The following is a 19,945-nucleotide window of genomic DNA, read 5'->3' as shown; positions in this document are numbered from 1 at the left end:
GATTCTTCCGTCCTAAGTGCATGACCCTGCACTTATCCTTATTGAACCTCATCAGATTTCTTTTGGCCCAATCCTCCAATTTGTCTAGGTCCTTCTGTATCCTATCCCTCCCCTCCAGAGTATCTACCACTCCTTCCAGTTTAGTATCATCCGCAAATTTGCTGAGAGTGCAATCCACACCATCCTCCAGATCGTTTATGAAGATATTGAACAAAACCGGCCCCAGGACCGACCCCTGGGGCACTCCACTTGACACCGGCTGCCAACTAGACATGGAGCCATTGATCACTACCCGTTGAGCCCGACAATCTAGCCAGCTTGCTACCCATCTTATAGTGCATTCATCCAGCCCATACTTCCTTAACTTGCTGACAAGAATACTGTGGGAGACCGTGTCAAAAGCTTTGCTAAAGTCAAGAAACAATACATCCACTGCTTTCCCTTCATCCACAGAACCAGTAATCTCATCATAGAAGGCGATTAGATTAGTCAGGCATGACCTTCCCTTGGTGAATCCATGCTGGCTGTTCCTGATCACTTTCCTCTCATGCAAGTGCTTCAGGATTGATTCTTTGAGGACCTGCTCCATGATTTTTCCAGGGACTGAGGTGTGGCTGACTGGCCTGTAGTTCCTCGGATCCTCCTTCTTCCCTTTTTTAAAGATTGGCACTACATTAGCCTTTTTCCAGTCATCCGGGACTTCCCCCGTTCGCCACGAGTTTTCAAAGATAATGGCCAATGGCTCTGCAATCACAGCCGCCAATTCCTTCAGCACTCTCAGATGCAACTCGTCCGGCCCCATGGACTTGTGCATGTCCAGCTTTTCTAAATAGTCCCTAACCACCTCTATCTCCACAGAGGGCTGGCCATCTCTTCCCCATTTTGTGATGCCCAGCGCAGCAGTCTGGGAGCTGACCTTGTTAGTGAAGACAGAGGCAAAAAAAGCATTGAGTACATTAGCTTTTTCCACATCCTCTGTCACTAGGTTGCCTCCCTCATTCAGTAAGGGGCCCACACTTTCCTTGGCTTTCTTCTTGTTGCCAACATACCTGAAGAAACCCTTCTTGTTACTCTTGACATCTCTTGCTAGCTGCAGCTCCAGGTGCGATTTGGCCCTCCTGATATCATTCCTACATGCCCGAGCAATATTTTTATACTCTTCCCTGGTCATATGTCCAACCTTCCACTTCTTGTAAGCTTCTTTTTTATGTTTAAGATCCGCTAGGATTTCACCATTAAGCCAAGCTGGTCGCCTGCCATATTTACTATTCTTTCGACTCATTGGGATGGTTTGTCCCTGTAACTTCAACAGGGATTCCTTGAAATACAGCCAGCTCTCCTGGACTCCTTTCCCCTTCATGTTAGTCCCCCAGGGGATCCTGGCCATCCGTTCCCTGAGGGAGTCGAAGTCTGCTTTCCTGAAGTCCAGGGTCCGTATCCTGCTGCTTACCTTTCTTCCCTGCGTCAGGATCCTGAACTCAACCAACTCATGGTCACTGCCTCCCAGATTCCCATCCACTTTTGCTTCCCCCGCTAATTCTACCCGGTTTGTGAGCAGCAGGTCAAGAAAAGCGCCCCCCCTAGTTGGCTCCTCTAGCACTTGCGCCAGGAAATTGTCCCCTACGCTTTCCAAAAACTTCCTGGATTGTCTATGCACTGCTGTATTGCTCTCCCAGCAGATATTAGGAAAATTAAAGTCACCCATGAGAATCAGGACATGCGAGAATTAATAGATCTTTTAATTTTATTCAAGATAGTATGTATGGGAATACTGCTTTAGAAGCATCTAGCCACTTAGCTTAAATTGAAGAAGAAACTCATTTTCTTTTGTAAATCTGCACCTATATTTCTCTAACTAAAAGGGGCCATGACATTACTGAAGGAGATACCTTAATTGTATTGCACCAATTTGTTTCTTTAATTCTATTGATCATTAACATTTTATCATTGAAAACAAAAGCTTGTTCTGTTATTTTGGCAAGTGTATTTTGTAAGGTTTATTGTTATTTTCAAGGTCTGTTAACATGGCTTTTTCATTTTTAGTTTATGGCTACAGCAGCATAGCTGTAGTAACAGGTTATGCATGATAATCTTGGCTGACAGATGGGTGAAGTCATTCTTTAAAAGAATGGCTGAATGATGCTGTCTTGGCTACAGTTACTATGAAAAGAAGACTCCTATAGTAAGACCCTGTAAATAAGAGGAGGATCTTTCAGTCTAACCACCACTCATCTTCTAAGCAAATTTAACTTTGCTTCCAGGGAGGTTTTTGTTAGTAATTAAACAGTTCAATTGTTATGTTAATTATCATTGAAATATCTTGTGTGCAAAGTTGTCTTGAGTTTACTTGCTGATATTCAGCAAAGATAGTAATAAATTATGAAGACTTCTTTGTGTACAGCAGAAACTATTGTAGCTGTATTTAGTCAACTGAGAAAAGCAGACCAGGTAAATAATAAACTTCTTTATTGGATGAACATAACAAGCTTTTTTTTCCTTTTAAAAACAAAACAAATAGCTTGTGCCTTACTCTTAAGCCCCTTGGTGATGTAAACATTTGTATTAAAACAAAAAGAAAAGGAGTACTTGTGGCACCTTAGAGACTAACCAATTTATCTGAGCATAAGCTTTCGTGAGCTACAGCTCACTTCATTGGATACATACTGTGGAAAGTGTAGAATATACACACACAAAGCATGAAAAAATACCTCCTCCCACCCCACTCTCCTGCTGGTAATAGCTTATCTAAAGTGATCACTCTCCTTACAATGTGTATGATAATCAAGTTGGGCCATTTCCAGCACAAATCCTAGCACCTCTTTCATTCCCAATTAAGTACTGTGAGAGTCCCCAGAGTGGACTGTGATAATAGGGAATCTTTCTGTGGAAATAAGGAATCCCCATTCTGGGACTGAATCTCCAGCCCTAGAATCATAGAAATGTAGGGCTGGAAAGGACATTGAGAGGTCATATAAACCAGTCCCTTGCACCAAGGCAGGGCCAAGTTGACCTAGACCATCCCTGACAGGTGTTATCTAACCTGTTCTTAAAAACTTCCAATGCTGGAAATTCTACAACTTCCTTTGGAAGCCAATTCCAGTGCTTAGCTATCCTTATGATTGGAAGGTTTTTCCTAATATCCAATTTAAATCCCCCTTGCTGCAGATTAAGCCCATTACTTCTTGTCCTACCTTCAGTGGACATCAAGAACAAGTGATCACTGTCCTCTTCATAACAGCCCTTAACTTATGCCAGCATCTGATATGCCAACAGAGCCTGTCACAATTTCCAGTGGGAACTGTAAAAATAATATAAAATGAAAATTATGTTAAACTCAGAAAGTACTAAAAAATCCCATAAACAAAGATCTCAGTGGCATGCATTAAATTCAGGCCATTTGAGTCCTAATGCAGCTGAATTGGGGACAGGCTGCCCATCTCCTTAGAAGATTTCTCTGTGAATTTTGGAACAGGTCTAGCATGCTGCTATCATCAAAATTAAAAGATGATGGAGCAAATCAGTATATCATTTCTGAAGTGCCTGGGATAAGGGAAGCTTATCGTGCAACAAAGGCATTGAAGGGAAGTGTTAGAGCTAGTTGAAATGTTTCAAATTACTTTGGTTTTGATCTTGGTTGGTTGGTTTTTTGTGTGTGTGTGTTCTTCAGCTCCAGTTGTAGTCATCTTTGTGGGTTTTTTTGTACAGTTGTCATCCTTTTTTTGTCTTCAGCTATTGTCATCACCAATGTTGGCTGTTCCATGTTAGTTCATTAGCTTATGTTTAGTATTTGTCATATTTGGTTGGTTTGGGGTTTGGGAGGCAGAAGGCATTGCACTGCCCGTTTTCTTGGGTCAGATTAGTTATGTGATGGAATATTTTCAAAATAGGACATTTTCATTTCAGAAAATTACTGATTTTGACACAAAAATGGTTTCTCTTCTCTCTTTAATGTCAGTGGGAATTGTCTGGGCAGCATGAGATACATGACAGAAATGTGCTTCTTACAATGCAAATTTCAAGGGTTCTCTGAAAACTAAGGGCCTGAATTCAAGGTCCATTAAAGTAAATGGAAAGACTTCCTTTGACTTCAGTGGGCTCTGGATCAGGTCCCATAAGGACAGCAGACAGTTCAATTAGGGCCAGCCAAAAACTTTTAATCAAAACTGTTTTTTGATGAAAAATTGGGTTTCTGATTAATTTTTTTTTTCAAAAAGGTCTGCTATTTTGCAGAAAATTTCATTTTATTTTTGTCAGAAGAAACCAAACACACAAGAACTGAAATATTTCAGCTGAAAACCAAAATATTTTGATTCTCATATTTCTTCTGTGGTGTCTCATGGATGTTATAGCTTGATTTTCTCATGTTCCCATTTTCCTTTATGGGCCAGGCTCCACAGCCAGACTGCATCTCACAGGATGCATGAAGAACAGGAATTGCCATGCTGCAACCAGCTGCTGTCAACATGAGGGAAGACTTTGGTGCATCATGGGGAAGGTGGTCCAATCATAGAACCCAGTCCATAGAGGAAAATGGGAATTATGAGGCACCAAAAACACTCCAATTTGAGGCCAGATAGTTTGGTTTTCAGCTGAAAACTTTGGTTTTTATTTATTTGTTTATTCTGAAAAGTCAAATTCCTGAAAAGCCCATTTTCTGACCAGCTCTGCTTGCAGCAAATCCTGACTTTTGATTTTTAAAGCTGACTGTGTGTCAGATTTCCATATCTACGCTTATGGCAAATTTGATCAGTGTTATGCCCAAGTAATGGTCTCATGGTTTTATGACCATGTTTTTCCTTCAGGTTGTCTTATCCAATAGGAATTGTCCTTTTTTTGCAGGACCATGTAGAAAATGTCATGCTTTTCAATTATGTGAAAAGATGCCATACACTACCTTTGGGACAATAGTCATTTGGCAATAATGTGCTGATATGTGGCTGACAGTTATAATTGTTTTCATACTATCTTGGAAGTTATTTCCCTATTAGGAAAAAAAGCCATAGTAATAATTCCTTTAAATGACATTTTCTTGCAGTTATTTCCTCTGCAATTATTTCTGCCATATTCCTGTGGTTTGGTTTGGTTTTGCTTTTTAACAGTGGCATATGCTATTAATTTTAAATTTTTTTAAAAAAGGTAGATTTTTTAATCACACCTCAAATGTTTCCAAACGTATCATTATAATTTCTATCGCTACAGATTATTCCCCATTTCCCCTGTCAGTTTCCAGCACAGGCTATTTGTAACAACTTATCTCTAGCTGTGAGGATTCCCTGCAATTCCTGAGTGCTTTTCCTTTGAATTGACTACCAGTGTGGTGTGCTGCACAGTTAGCTAATGCAAGTAGCTTTCAAATGCAGAACTTGTCTACAACGCAGCATAATGTGCTACTACAGTGAGGTCCCATAATCTCCTCAAGCACACACTATTTTAATGCCTTTTTCATTTTTAATGACTAGTGTACTATAGGCTGCTATTTCTCTCACATTCTCCACAAGAATTCTCATTGCCTGATATGACACCTACTGGTATGAACAGAACTGATCAATTATTTAAGTGTTCTAATGCAGTTCTAAAGTTTCTTCTAAGTTCTGCCAGATGTCTAAATTTGTTAATCTTATGGAGTGTTTTATTTGCATCCGTCATCATAAACACTGACCAGCTTTGAACATCCCTTACAAGTGAGAGAGACTATAGTTACTTAAAGAATTTTACTCTCCTGAGCTGCTTTAAAATGAACTTTATCTTTTTTTAAAGTAATACACAAAAATATGTCTGAACACAAATAGGACTAATACAAAGTTAGTAGAAATGACAACAGATTTTTAGCCAAATGGCTCTTGGCCCTTCACATCCTGACTCCCTTTGTGACCCTTTCTTTATAAATCAGCATACCAGGCCTGAACTTGTAAAGTGATGTCCTCTTTTGAGAGGTGCTGAGTGTATTCTGAGGGGTTCTGGGGGTCGTCAGCGTCCAGTGAAGTCACTGTATCTTGCAGGATTAGTTGCACTTTGTGAACCGCTGGGATGGCATTGTTATCTGAGTACTATGGATGGGATTTACAAAAGTAAATATGGGACTTTAGAGCACAAGTCACATTGAGTTCCTGTGGGAGTTGGGTGCCTAACTCTCTTTGGTGTTTTTGAAAATCCATGCCCTTTAGTTAAAATGGATTTGAAGCATCAGTAGAGTAAGATTAGTCATAGTTTAGCACATTGTGGTATGTTAAAATTATCTTATATAGGAAAGATTCACAAGTCTTAAAATGGTTAGTGATTGTAATACATAAAAAGAGGGCTTAACTTCATTCGTCACTGAATTACTGAGGAAAGTATATGCTATTTTAGTGTTTCTGTTTTTGCCCTGACTTACACCTAAAAATTAACAATAATAAGAAAACTGCATTAGTTGAGAGTTTAGTTCAAGTGACTTATTTCTCGGTCTAAAGGCTTGTCTACATGACAAGTTAGTGCGTGGCAAGCCAGGGTGAGAGTCTGCAGAGCACCAGCTTGCCATGCACTAACTCACCATGTGAACACTCCTACTGCACGTTCCAGGACACCATGGCTTGTCGTACACCAGCTCACCACCATGTAGAGAAGTCCTCCATGATTCCAGAATTGTGGTCTGTAGAGTGTTTTCTGGCAGTCCGCAAAAAACATTTTGGTCACATGGTACTGGTTCTTCCTGGTTTCCAGCTGCTAAGTTGCACAGAAGACAGCTAAAATACATGAAATGCTTTCCAGTGTTGCTTTTCCATTTAAGCAATTGTTGTAGTTGCCACATAGATGTCATGCAATTGCTAGCAGGAGAGGAAGTCTTCATGAATGTTCCACATGATTGTGAATGGGACGTGAAGTGATTCACAAGACCACCTCTCTAAGACCTTGTCCACACTTGCAGTGGTATATAGGGTACATACAGCTATGTGACGAGGTGAAAAGCAGGCTGTATCCACACTCTGATGACTAACTACACATAGCAGTGAAAGGACATGGCAGAGCTTTTCCCTGTTGCTGAAGTCTTTCTTTGGCAACAGTGAAACACTCCAGCAGCAGGGAGGCAGCAGGACACCACACTGCTAAAAAGAGAGAGCTGATGTGACAGGCATAGCTTGGGCATGTAGAGAGCCATGTAGGCTATATATCCTATGGTTCTCATGTGTCTGTACTCTACTCACCCAAGCAGTACCTCACTGTCTATACTGCTATTTATACTCCTGCTAACTGGGCATGCAGTGTCTGTACTCTACACGCCGCTGTAAGTAAACAAATAATTTAAGTTGAATCTACACAAAGAAAGTTTGAGAACCACCCCTTCTCTATAACACTGCAATTTCTGAAATGTTTTACCATAATTGAAAATACAATGCGTACCATTTGCAACTGTGATTAAAAAAGAAAAAAAAGTGTGAATTGAGCTGTTTGCTCAAATAAACCAGCCATTGTATAAGTTTTAAGACAAAAACATTCAGAGCAAGCCTACATATTTATACTCATTTGTCAAGAAAGCATATACTCAGGAGATGACTCTTTTCTACAAATATAATTTGAACATTCACATAAACCCTTCTCTTGTTGTACGGGTCATTTTTGTATATTCAATAGCTGATCCAATGAAACATCATTTTTTAAGCAGAGACAGAACAAAATAAGAGCTGTGTTTAGTGGTTCTGCCTAAGGGACTACAGATGTTAAGAAAAACATCAAAACATTATGTTAAAATAATGTTACGGGTCTAAGCTTAAATTGGAAAAAAAAACGGAAATGTAAAAAAAAGAAACATACTCTGCTTACCATTTGCAAGAGCCTGGTATTGATTCAGGAAAGTACCTAAGCACATGCCAAAATCAGTCCATGTTCAAGAAAGCAGCTAAATACATGATTAACTTCAAGCATGTATTTAAATTCCATTCACTTCAATGGGACTTAAACACATGCTTAAAGTTAAGCATATGCTTAAGTGCTTTCCAGAATCAGGGCATCAGTGAATCATTTTGCCTAATACATGTGTTAAAATATCTAATAGTAATTTAAAAAGAGAGAGAGAGAGAAAGAAAGATAGAAAAGTCCTCTTTGGAAAGTGTTAGAATTGACAAAATAGTCTGTAGAAGCTTCTTTCTCTCCAACTGCTTACAAAAGTTCTTTCTGGAGCATTACTTTTTAATCAGAAATGAGTTTTTTTCTTTATAAACTTAAATCTGTAATATTTTTGATAAAAATGAATGCATACTTAGTTGACTTTATTTAATATACTTCTGAGAATTTGTTGTTACTTATGTGCAACAGCTTCTAGAAATTATATCTTTTAGCAGTGTGTGTGTTTTTTTTTCTTCAAAGTACTACAAGTAATTAGGCACTATAGAGTATTTGCTAGCCATTTCATTTTTTTTAAATAGGGACCTTTTTAGATTTACGTTTGGAAAACAGCATTTATTTCAGGCATTAAAACAAAGATTCTGACACAGCTTTAGCTATTGTGTATAGCAGCATACCTGGTGGCTGCTTTATTTTATTGGTTCCAATTTTTCACCATATCAAATGCTTGGAGTGGAGCGTGGTGGCCCCCGGGAGCCAGCTACAACTGATGCAGGGCCACCCAACCCTAGTGTAAGTAGGATCAGGAAGGTTCCAGAACTAGCTTTATGTTGCTGGTACTCCTGGCATAAGGTCTCTTATTTATTGGATAATTTGAGAATTGGGCATAGCTGAGCTCAACTCTGCCATGCCCCCAGCCTGCCTCTAATAAGCCACCTGTGCTGAGGGCAGAGGAAGCAGTTAAGCCACCTTTGCCAGCTCTACACCTGTGCAGTTTCCTCCAGGATAGAAGGAATTTTCTGCTGGGAAACTTAATCCTGTGTTACAACTACTTTCTTCTTCGTAAATGGGTAATCAGTGCAAAATGGTCTAAACTGATTAGAGAATCTGGCCTTATTATACTTTGGCCCCAATCCCACAAATGCTTATACACATGATTACATGACTACTTACTCCTGAGTTCAACTGTATAAGTAGTATAAGTAAAGAGTTCTCAAACAGGGCCAATTCCACATAGCTTAAATAAGAACACTACTCAGTACTGTTTTAAATTTACACTAAGTTACTCAACTAACTAGCAATCTAGAGCATTTCATTACAAATATTCAGACTCATGTTTGTGTTAATATTTCCTCTGAATCACATTTCTATTGTTGAATTGCCTTGTAACATCTCAGGACTAAATCCACTTAGCCACTGCTCCACAAGGTGCTGCAACATGAAACCCCTCAGTGCCCTACCACCTAATAGAATCTTCAGCCCTGAGGTATGTGCCCAGGCTTCCCAGACAATGCATGGAAAGAAAGAAGTGCTTAAGGGAGGGATTCTGAGAAGCCATTTAGCTGAGCAGGGAGCCACGTAATCTCCATAACTCCTCAGCCAGGAGTGAAATACAGAGGGAAAAGGAGGGGCTTAGGCTCCTCTTCTCAAAGGCATTTATTTCAGAGTAGCAGCCGTGTTAGTCTGTATCTGCAAAAAGAAAAGGTGGACTTGTGGCACCTTAGAGACTAACAAATGTATTTGAGCATAAGCTTTCGTGAGCTACAGCTCACTTCATCGGATGCATCAAAGGCATTTAGGCACCTGATTCCCATCAATATGGGTCTTTAGGTAAGTGACTGATGGGCCAAAGGCAGGTGCCTCCATCCACTCCAGATTCTTAGCCATGAACCCTCTCTTGTAGATCACTGTCTAAACAGATCAGCCTGTGTCCTAGGGGATGAAACCCAGACTTTTCTCAAGAAACACTAGAGAGAAAAAAGAAAAGGAGTACTTGTGGCACCTTAGAGACTAACCAATTTATTTGAGCATGAGCTTTCGTGAGTAAATTGGTTAGTCTCTAAGGTGCCACAAGTACTCCTTTTCTTTTTGCGAATACAGACTAACACGGCTGTTCCTCTGAAACTAGAGAGAAAGAGATCCACCCCGATGTAGCCAAGGCCCTCACCTTTGATACAGAAGACCTCTGTTAAAGTCCCTGCTCTGCCTGATTTGGAATAGGGTCTTGAACCTAGATCTCCCACATCCCTGGTGAGTGCCCTAACCATAAGGCTATTGGATGTTCTGGTACATCCTCATGCATGCCGGGCAGCCAGCTCCCGAAATTCCAAAGCTGGTTGCCCAGTTCTTTTTGTGTGGGTTATGCATGCTCGGAGCATGCCTACCAGCTCAGACCCCTCAGGTGAGATAGGCAGCAGAACCCCTACTTTAAGAATCCTGCTAAGGCTAGGATACTGAGCAGCTTGGATGATTTTGTGCATGCCCACCAGTGGAAACATAGGCATCTAGGAAATTTAAATGCCTACGGAGTCTGGTGCCAGCTGAGTGGTGGTTCTGAGGACATCATTGGTGCCCAAATGGTGGACTCAGGCACCAAAAGAGGCTGTTAAGCCCTTAAGTATCTTTGTGGATCTAGCCCTTAGTAACTAAAACAAAGCAGGAAAAGGAGATATACAAAGAGAGCAGTTTAGCCCAGGAGTGTTCTTTGAATCACAGGATGTTAAACTGCTTTTAGATCAGCAGCTTGTAGAAGCATGCATTAAATTGTAATCCATGGTTCTTCTTGTAACCAGTTAATGATCCTATCAGTAACAGCCTAATTGCCTCTGCCAAGCTCTAAATTCTGCTGTTTTGAAGAAGGCAATGATTGTGATCCAGCTAATCACATTCAAATCTGAAAAGTACACCGCAACAGAATGTTAATTCAGCTTCTTTTTCCTGGTAATCCATTTGATAACCTGGTGTTTGCAATTGACTAACTGAATATTCATTCCACTTCCACAGAGGAAGGTATGTTTTTCATTAAATTATTTTAATTCAGATATTTTGTCGATACTCTGTGTTGAATCCTGATTCCATTCTCATACTAGTTGGTTTCAATGGAAACACTCCTGCAAAGCAAGCAGGATGTAGCCAATTGGGGACAAACAGGCTAAAGACACATGTGGTAGCACAGCTGTTACCTTGATGCTTTGTTAACATTAGCCTTTGGTTTTTATAATTTTGTTCTTGTTTCAGTATAATTATTCAACACAGTGTAATAAAAAAATGTGTACTTAGCACCATGAAAGTGTGCTAGAAAAAAATGACAGAATATATGCCAAAGTATCCCTGAGCTTTCCACATCATTTTTCAGAACAACATTACAAGGCTATTGGATATGTTCTGTAAGCATAAAAAAATTGTTACTGGGACATTTTTATTAACTCTGGATCTGTGTAATAATAAAGGTTGATTATGATTTTACCTTTTAAATCCTTGGAATTTTAATGAAATTTTTTCCTGCTTTGAATTTCAGTGAGAAGTACTCTGAATATGATGGCCACATAAAATATTTATGAAATCCATCTAGATTATCTTTAAGGTTATAAAACAAACAAACAACACCTGGTTTTTAAGAAGTTTTTTTTTATACGCTAACAAAACAGACATTAATTTTCAATGTAAGAAACATTCCTTTCAAGACTACTTTAAGAGACCATTAAAGTCAAGATATTAAAAAAATTATGCCTAAAAGCAAAGCTCCTAAAACCTTAGTTCAGTGATACTCAGACTTTGGTAGTTCAGGAGCCAAATAAATGATCAGCATTACCCAAAAGAGTCACAGTAGTGTGAATTCATTGTTTCATTTACTATAGTACTATATATTCATATTCAAACAGTATGACAGGGGAAATATTTGGATAGATCAGATAATTCTCACAGCAAAATGACTGATCAAATATTCTAATTGGTTAATAATTAAATCACATAGTGTTTTAATAAAATATGCTGCAAAGAACTGCAGGAGGCACGTTAAAGAGCCACTCGTGGTTTGTGGGCCTCAGTCTGAGTATCACTGGCTTAGTTAAAAGTGCAGAGCAACCAGCAGCTGCCACTGAAGTTAATAGGAGTTGCCTGGCGCTCAGCCCTTTTGAAAATCAGGCCACTTATTTAGGCTCCGAACTAAAGTATTAAGAGCTTAATTTTAGTTACAATTTACTCTAAGTCCCCTTTATACTGCTCTTCCCTCTGTTTTTGAAAAACTTGACCTAAGATTGCAAAGTTAGAATTAAAGTTCGCAACTTTAGGGCACAATCCTACAAACACTAAGCTGATGAGATTTTTTTTACTCATGCAAGTACACCTATTGACTACCACCCATGCTAAAGAACAGTATAGTTCTGCCACTTCACTAAAACACATCTCTGGACCTAGCAGACCTTGCAAAATACTGACTGGAGTCAAATCTGCTATTTTTAGCAAGAAAATCAAGAAATTGGCAAAGAACGGTCTTCAGGCACACCAATCTACTGCCCACTTCCTTGATCTGTATCAGTCAATGTTCAGGCATAGTCATGGAAGAAGGACAGCACTGATAAATATCTCCTTCCTGTACACAGATGGGGGAATATGTCTATACTCATCCTCCTGGGTCTGTCTAGAGCATTAGATACTGCTCATCATAGTGTGTTTCTGTCATTAACCTCAGAGATGTAACAAGGTTTGACAGGACAGGTCTGAAATGGGTCCAATCATTCCTTTCCAAATCCTCACAGAGAGGAATCATAGGGAGCTGTTCCTTTATCTCTGGGCCACTCAATTTTGAAAGTCCATAAGGCTCAGTCCTCCTCTCCATCCTTTCTAACATCTACACAAAGTCTCTGAGGGGAAGTGAGACATCATGGTCTGACATACAAGCAATATGCAGCAAGTCCTCAGTTCTACATACACTTTGCTTCCAATAGAAATAGCACCATTTTCCCAGCTATCCATCTGCCTGGCCAGGATAAACAACTAGATGACAGAAAGCTGGCTGACCCTGAACCTGGACAAGATGAAGGTGCTTTTGGTGGGAAGATGAAAAATCTCTGAAGATCTAGCAACATGTTAATTCACCTCCCAGTCAAAGTTCTGCCCTCCAGTTGTCTAATCAGACCAAAGTGTACGTGCCTTTCTGGACTCCAGATACCGATGTCTGGAAAAATTATTACTTCAATCTATGACTAGACAGAAGATTGTTCCCATTCATGTCCTACATGGAACTGCTCACATGATCCAAGCCTTCATGATCTCATGGGTAGACAACTGCAACTCACTCTGAGTCTTTTCATGACTTCAATGGACTTTCATATGCAGTGTTGTTGTTACAGCCCGGTTAATCCCATGATATTAGAGAGACAAGGTGGGTGAGGTAATATCTTTTATCTGAACAGTTTCTGTTGGTGAGAGAGGCAAGCTTTAAGTTCACACAGAGCTCTTCTTCAGGTCTGAAAAGCTAAACACACGGTGAAACAGATTAAAATCTGTTACCTACTTGTGCTAAACAATCTGTTTTACCTTGTATTTAGCTTCCGAGACCTGAAGAAGAGCTCTGTGTGAGCTTGAAAGCTTGCCTCTCTCACCAACAGAAACTGGGCTGATAAAAGATAATACTTCACCCACCTTGTCTCTTCAATGAACTTTGAAATATATTCTAGATCTAACTCAAACATTTTAAAAGTTCTGATTAGTCCCAAATGTACCAGCTCTTCAGTAATATTGGCCACTGAAAATACATAACCCGGCTCACTACACTGGCTCCTCACAGAATACTAAGTCAGATTCAAGGCCTTGGCATTAATTTTCAAGATCCTCTGTGGAACTGACCCAAGATATGTCAAAAAATCACCATTCTCTTCACGACAATGATCTCTCTTCACAACTATATTCCTCAGGAACTATGAAGCTGTCAACCTCAGGAGAAGACTAGGCTTTCATGGCAAAAGGGACAAGACTTTGGAACTCATTACCAGTACCAGAGGACATCTGAATGGTCACAGATCTTCCTGCCTTCAGAACACAGAGTCAAATGAACTTCTTCAGCTATGACTACATCTTAAAATAGAGAAGGAGAAAAAAGATGTGAAGGCATGAAGAGGGAGAGAGAGAAGAGGAGGAGTGTAGCACAGGGGGAGAGAGGAGATAGATAGATAAAGTACTACCTTTACTGTTTTAGGGGAAGTGGGAGAGAAAACTGGACCTTTGGCCTATTGTGATCTGGTTGTCATCAGATGGGGACCATTCACTTTATAGTTATGTAGAATGAAGATAAATTGAACTATTACAACCATGTTAATTATCTAGCATAGAGAAAGGATCAGATATTACAGCATGCTACACATGTGCATTGAAGCTTATATAGAAATAATGTAGGATATTACTATATGATTGCGAACCTCTTATCCAAATTCCTTATCCCAAATTCCTTATCTGCCTTGCAACTCTATGCTATGCTGATGTGGCTCACAATCTAGACCAACAGCCAGCATACGAGCAAGAAGATCTCACCCTGGCTTCCACACGCCAGTTATTCTTTGCAACGGGACCTCAACTACCATTCCAGCCTTAAGTTCTTTTCAAAAACATTTTTCTGCCATGTTCAGCACCTCTCACTGTAACTGCTCAAGTTCACTGCACCTTTAAAGAGACAGTGCACATCACCTGTTCGTTTAACTGGTGTTAACACACCCTCCACTTCAATACACATCACTTAATTGATTTATTAAAACTAGCACACAGATTTATGTGATACCCAAGTAGAAGGGACAGGAATAGAAAAGGTCACAAACAAACAAACAAAAATAAAACTCTGCTTCTAAGACTAAAGTCCAATTTAACAAACTAGAGTCTTCTGTTCAAAGTAGTTTTCTCATAGGCTTTTTATTGTCTTAGGTCACACCTTGCTTAATTTACATTGGAAACACAATCAAGCCTGCGGAACCACGTTGTAGAACCAGCTGGGCTTAGGCACTGTCCCGGGGTGCAGAACAATTTGTAGAGTGGGGATGCTGAGAACCATTGAACTAACCTGTAAACACAATATATTATGAAAACCACTTGAAGCCAGGGAGTGCAGCAACACCCCCAGCACCTGTAGTTTCAGCACCCATAGCACTGTCTACCAAACACAATTGAGGAACATAGTTCCAGCACATCTGTGTAGTTTTTTTCCATGTTAACCATACTTACATCACACAAGAATATTAATAATCAGTGAGTTACTTGAGACTCACTGCTATGTACCAGAGAGCCCCTTGCCCTCTGGTATTGGGGTGTCACAGACATCCAATTTGCAGGAGACTATTTTGTAAGAAAAAATGCATTTGCTATTTAAAAAGTATGAGGATAAATATGGAAATGATTTAACCTGGAGCAAAAACTAAAATTCATGGGGGTAAATATATTTTGGGCAATAGATGCAGTTAAAGTGCCAAAACAATTTTAGAAATCCCCAGGCCTTCAGCTGGTGCAAATAAATGTAGCTTCACTGAAGTCAATGGAACCAGACCAAATTATACCAGCTGATGATCTAGCCCCTAGTTTGAGAGCTGAGGGTGGAGTGGGGGAAGAACTAAAATTAAAGTTCCACACAAGAGGAACCCATAAGCAGCTACAGGAAATAAAGAATGTAGAGTGCATTTATACACTCACACGCATCACAAAACAAACAACATGCCCAAACAGCACGTCATGTAACAATCCATGATTGTGTGGAAATCCTAACTTTGAGGTTTTAGAAGCATATGAATACTGAAAATCAGGACTCGAGAAATAATGTACTAGTAATGCTAAAAATCTCTTTATTAGGAATGGAAGCCCTATCCAAGATGTATGATTCTTGTAAAGCCAATCTAATATGTATATTCCAGATCTTGGAAAATACTGGTCTAAGTAGGCTATTGCAAGTTAGAAGACGTTTTGGAAATCCGCTTAAACAATTGTTGAGTTGGTTTCTTTACAAAACTCAGGGCTTTCCTGAATTAGTTTGTGCTCTTGGGCATCATAGCTGATATGACATGATCAAGAATGTATCTTTATGTTTTTGTGTGACACAAAGTCAGTTGCTGAATTTAAAATATTACAACTATGTTTGACTGTCTTATTTATTTATTTGTTTATAGATTGACCTCCTTGTTCCTACAAAAGTGACTGGCATAATTACTCAAGGAGCTAAAGATTTTGGTCATGTACAGTTTGTGGGCTCTTATAAACTTGCTTACAGTAATGATGGGGAGCACTGGTCCATCTACCAGGATGAAAAACAAAAAAAGGATAAGGTAAGATAATGAGGCAATTGATATTTGGATTGCATTTACAGAAAGTAGTAACCTCAGTGCTGGTAGCCTTCAGGTTAATATGTACTGTCTTTTTTATGTGGATCTATATGCCTAGAGTTCCACAGTTAAAAGTCAAGGTGAATAGAAAGGAATCATATACCACAATGACATTCACTGATACTATAATATCGTACATATCAATGCAATGTGCCAGATCCAAAGCTATTAGATGTGGGACATAAAACTTTACAGTTCTCCATTTATTGAAATTATTTCTCCTTTGAACTCTGCAGTAGAATACACATAAAAAGTAGCTTGTTTGTGTTTTTGAGAACAGCAACCCTGCTAAGATTTTGATAAGCATATGATAAAATGTGCTAGCTATTTTGAAAAAATAAATACTTTTTTTTTAGTGTGCCTTTGTACCTAATGGTTCTGGGTTGATTTTTCTGGTAATTAATCATTCTAGGATATCAGATACCCACCCATATGCATTAATATTGCATCAGCGGTCTTAATATGCTTTAAAATAAATTAATTCCAGAACTCTTCCTTTTGCAAATGTTAATGGCAGATATTAGAGAAAGGGGTGTTTTAAGGTGTTGAGTGCCATGTAATTTTATATCAACATAATCTAGAGAAAAAAGAATTGACAGGTCAAATTTTAATAATTGTTTCTCTCCATACTACTCCAGGGATATGATCCCCACTATATTAGTCCCGTGAGGTGACAACACTATCAAAGACAAGGAAGATACTCATAAGTCACTCACATTCCTATTTTCTATGCAAGTCTGAGCTTTCAAAATAGTGTGTTTAAAAATTCTTAAAGAGAGTCTTAAACTCAAGTGGTCATCAAAAAAATCATTGTGTGTCTTCTTAATGATCCTTGAAGAGATAATTGTTGTCTTTGTGAGTTTGGTAAGAAAGTTACCTAAGCAATGCAGATAACTAATTAATTCCCCAATCAATATAAATAGTTGATGCTCAAATAGCATCTTATATTAGTAACCAGTTTTAGCAAGGTCACTTGATTCTATATTGGTACATAAAACATATTACTACTCACACAGTAATGGTATTGTAAATTATTATTTTAGATGATTGCATTTAGATGCAAAACATTTGCCAAAGAACATCACAAAAGAAGTTTTTCCATCTTAAGCATTTAGTGAACAAAAATAAACAGGTTTTCACCTTTAAATTGAAACATAAGGTTAGAAGTAATCAAAAAATTTCACCACTATACACATTTTCCTTAAAGTTAAACAAATGAAGACTTTATAAAAGAAATCAGTGTCACAAAGCATATTTCCAGAAATCTTTGTGAGTGGGAAACAGCCGGGAGGGGAGGGGAGAGGAGAGAGGGAAGAGGTAACCAAAGACTCCTGAGTCAGCATTTATTGCCTTGAAAAACCAGGTACCACACATCATTTTGCTTTCACATTGTAAAAAATAATATATTCATATCCCTTAACAAGGTGGTGGTAACCTACTTTTTGAAAAGACATTCCTATGGTAGTTTGCCTTTTAACCAAACTGTTCCCCAGATTACAATCTAGATTCATAGATTCTATCCATCATACTGCAGGAACCACTGTGGTCATCCTCTCTGTCCTCCTGTACATCATAAGCCGTAGATGTCCCAAAAATAATTGCTGGAGCATATCTTCTAGAAAAAAAAATCTGATCTTGCTTTAAAAATTGTTAGTAATGGAGAATCCACCATGATCCTTGGTAAATTGTTTTAATAGTTAATTACCCTCGTTGTCAAAATTTTAACACTTATTTCCAGCCTGAATTTGTCTAGCTTCAACTTCCAGCCATTGGATGGTGTTATACCTTTCTTTGCTAGATTGAAGAGCCCATTCTCTTTAATTTTATAACATTCTAGTTTTTTAATCAGAATGTTGTGCAGTCAAACGCCTTTCAGAAGTCTAAGTAAATTACATCAACATTATTGTGTTTATTAACCAAACTTGTATTGTCATCAGAAAAACATATCAGGATAGTTTGACAGAATCTATTTTCCATAAATCCAGGCTTATTTGCACTTATTACATTATCTTGTCTGGGATTGATGTCAGCCTGACGGACAAGCCTATGATTACCTGGGTGATTCCATTTAGCCTTTTTAACAACTGGCACAACATTAGCTTTCTTCCAGTCTTGTGGATCTTCCCTAGTGCTCCAAGACTCATTAAAATTCAACATTAATTGTCCAGCGAGTGCCTCAGCCTGCTCCTTTAAAACTCAAGTTCACTGGACCTGCTGTTTAAAAATGTGTAACTTTACAAGCTTCTGTTTAACATCCTACAGTAGATTCACCCACAATTCTCAGTTAAAACTCTTACCACATAGTCTATGCATGGGACAAACAGCAGTAACTAATATTTAGATATATCTTTTTAACATAATATAAAATTCAAACTATATAGAATATTAAAGCAAAATAGACATCATAAAGCTGCATTCGCGAGTCTGTGGAATTGGACCTAGAAATGATAAGTACAGATTTATGGCCAAGGAAGAGGCATTCTCCTTGATGCTTTTTGTGCCTATCATTTATTTGGAGAAAACAGATTTCCTAGGATTTTTTTTTCAATTAGTTCAAACTTTTAATTTAATAAAGTAAGCAACCATAAATATAAGCATGTATGCTTTTGTTTTCCAAGCATTGTACGTATAAAAATAATTATAAATATGTTCTAAAATTCAGTAAAGACAAAGACAGGTTTGGAATAATCAAAATGATATGTTGTTATAATTACCATAATTACCATTTTTGCATCAATTTGGAAGTCTGTGCCCCCACAGGTGTTCAAAAGTAGGTTTAGTGATTGATTTATACATACATATTTAATTTCTCTTTTTTTTTATTTCAAATGTTGTTCAGTGTATATTGACTTGACCCTGGAGGCTGCAAACAGCTGAATTAATAGCATGGTCAAATTTTTATTATGGAGTTGTTTACAGAACATACATCGCTTACGGGAATCATTTTTTTAAAAATGCAGACAAATGGAAATTATTTATTAAAACATTCTCCTGGGTTATGGATAATTGGAACATAGTTACACTAATGGCCATTTATAGCATATATTTAGGTTCCAAATGGTTAGCAAAATGTCTTATTCTAGCAGTTAAAGTAACTGTTGCCTCAAGGTTTGAATGTTTTCAACAATTATTGTGTTTCTTTTCAGGGTATTAAATGTTTCCACTTGTATTTATTATTCTTGGAACTTTTTTTTTAATAAAAGGAACCATAAGCGTACCTCACACATATCAATTGTATTTTCAGTTTTTGCATTTTATAAAAGAGCTTATGATACAAAATATGGTATATCCATATGGACAGTTTTGCTGACATGGAATTAGTGGTAGCTTGCCTTTTGGGTAGACGCACTGATTTCAATTAATTGAAAGGTTCTATTCACTCAGCATGAGTAGGATATCATAATCTGGCCCATATTGTTCTAAGTCTCTCTCTCTCTCTCTCTTTCTCTCTCTCAAATATAATTTGACAGCATTGAGAACAAGATGGCAGATCTCAGTGGTTTTATCCTGTAGTGACTTTCTTTTGCAATAAATTCCAAGGCTCCAGATAATAAAAGCAAAATCTGCCATTGTAGCAATAAAATTGAAAAGGTACTGACAGTTGTGATTATGGATATAATTGGTTGTCAGGTAAAAATAGGAAACAATAATTTCACCTTTCCTGGATGTACCATAAATGTATCCAAAATATCTGACCGTTACCAACATTAGTACTTCATACTCATATTAGTTTATAAACTTTGCTTTAAAAAAAGGAAATGTCTTCCAGAGAC

General features: G+C 38.3%; 1 protein-coding gene across 1 annotated transcript in view; it reads left to right on the top strand.

Moving 5' to 3' along the window:
• EDIL3 (EGF like repeats and discoidin domains 3) overlaps window positions 1–19,945 on the top strand; it is a 389,385-nt gene that overhangs the window by 353,638 nt on the left and 15,802 nt on the right. The window contains exon 10 of the mRNA XM_048849644.2: window positions 15,960–16,115. Coding sequence (XP_048705601.2) covers window positions 15,960–16,115 — 156 coding nt within the window. The remainder of the gene's footprint in view (window positions 1–15,959; window positions 16,116–19,945) is intronic.

Source organism: Caretta caretta, chromosome 5, assembly GCF_965140235.1.
Source record: "Caretta caretta isolate rCarCar2 chromosome 5, rCarCar1.hap1, whole genome shotgun sequence".
In the NCBI taxonomy this organism is placed as follows: Eukaryota; Metazoa; Chordata; order Testudines; family Cheloniidae; genus Caretta; species Caretta caretta.
Note: the sequence above shows the minus strand (reverse complement) of the source record. Positions and strands in the feature narration are given on the sequence as shown.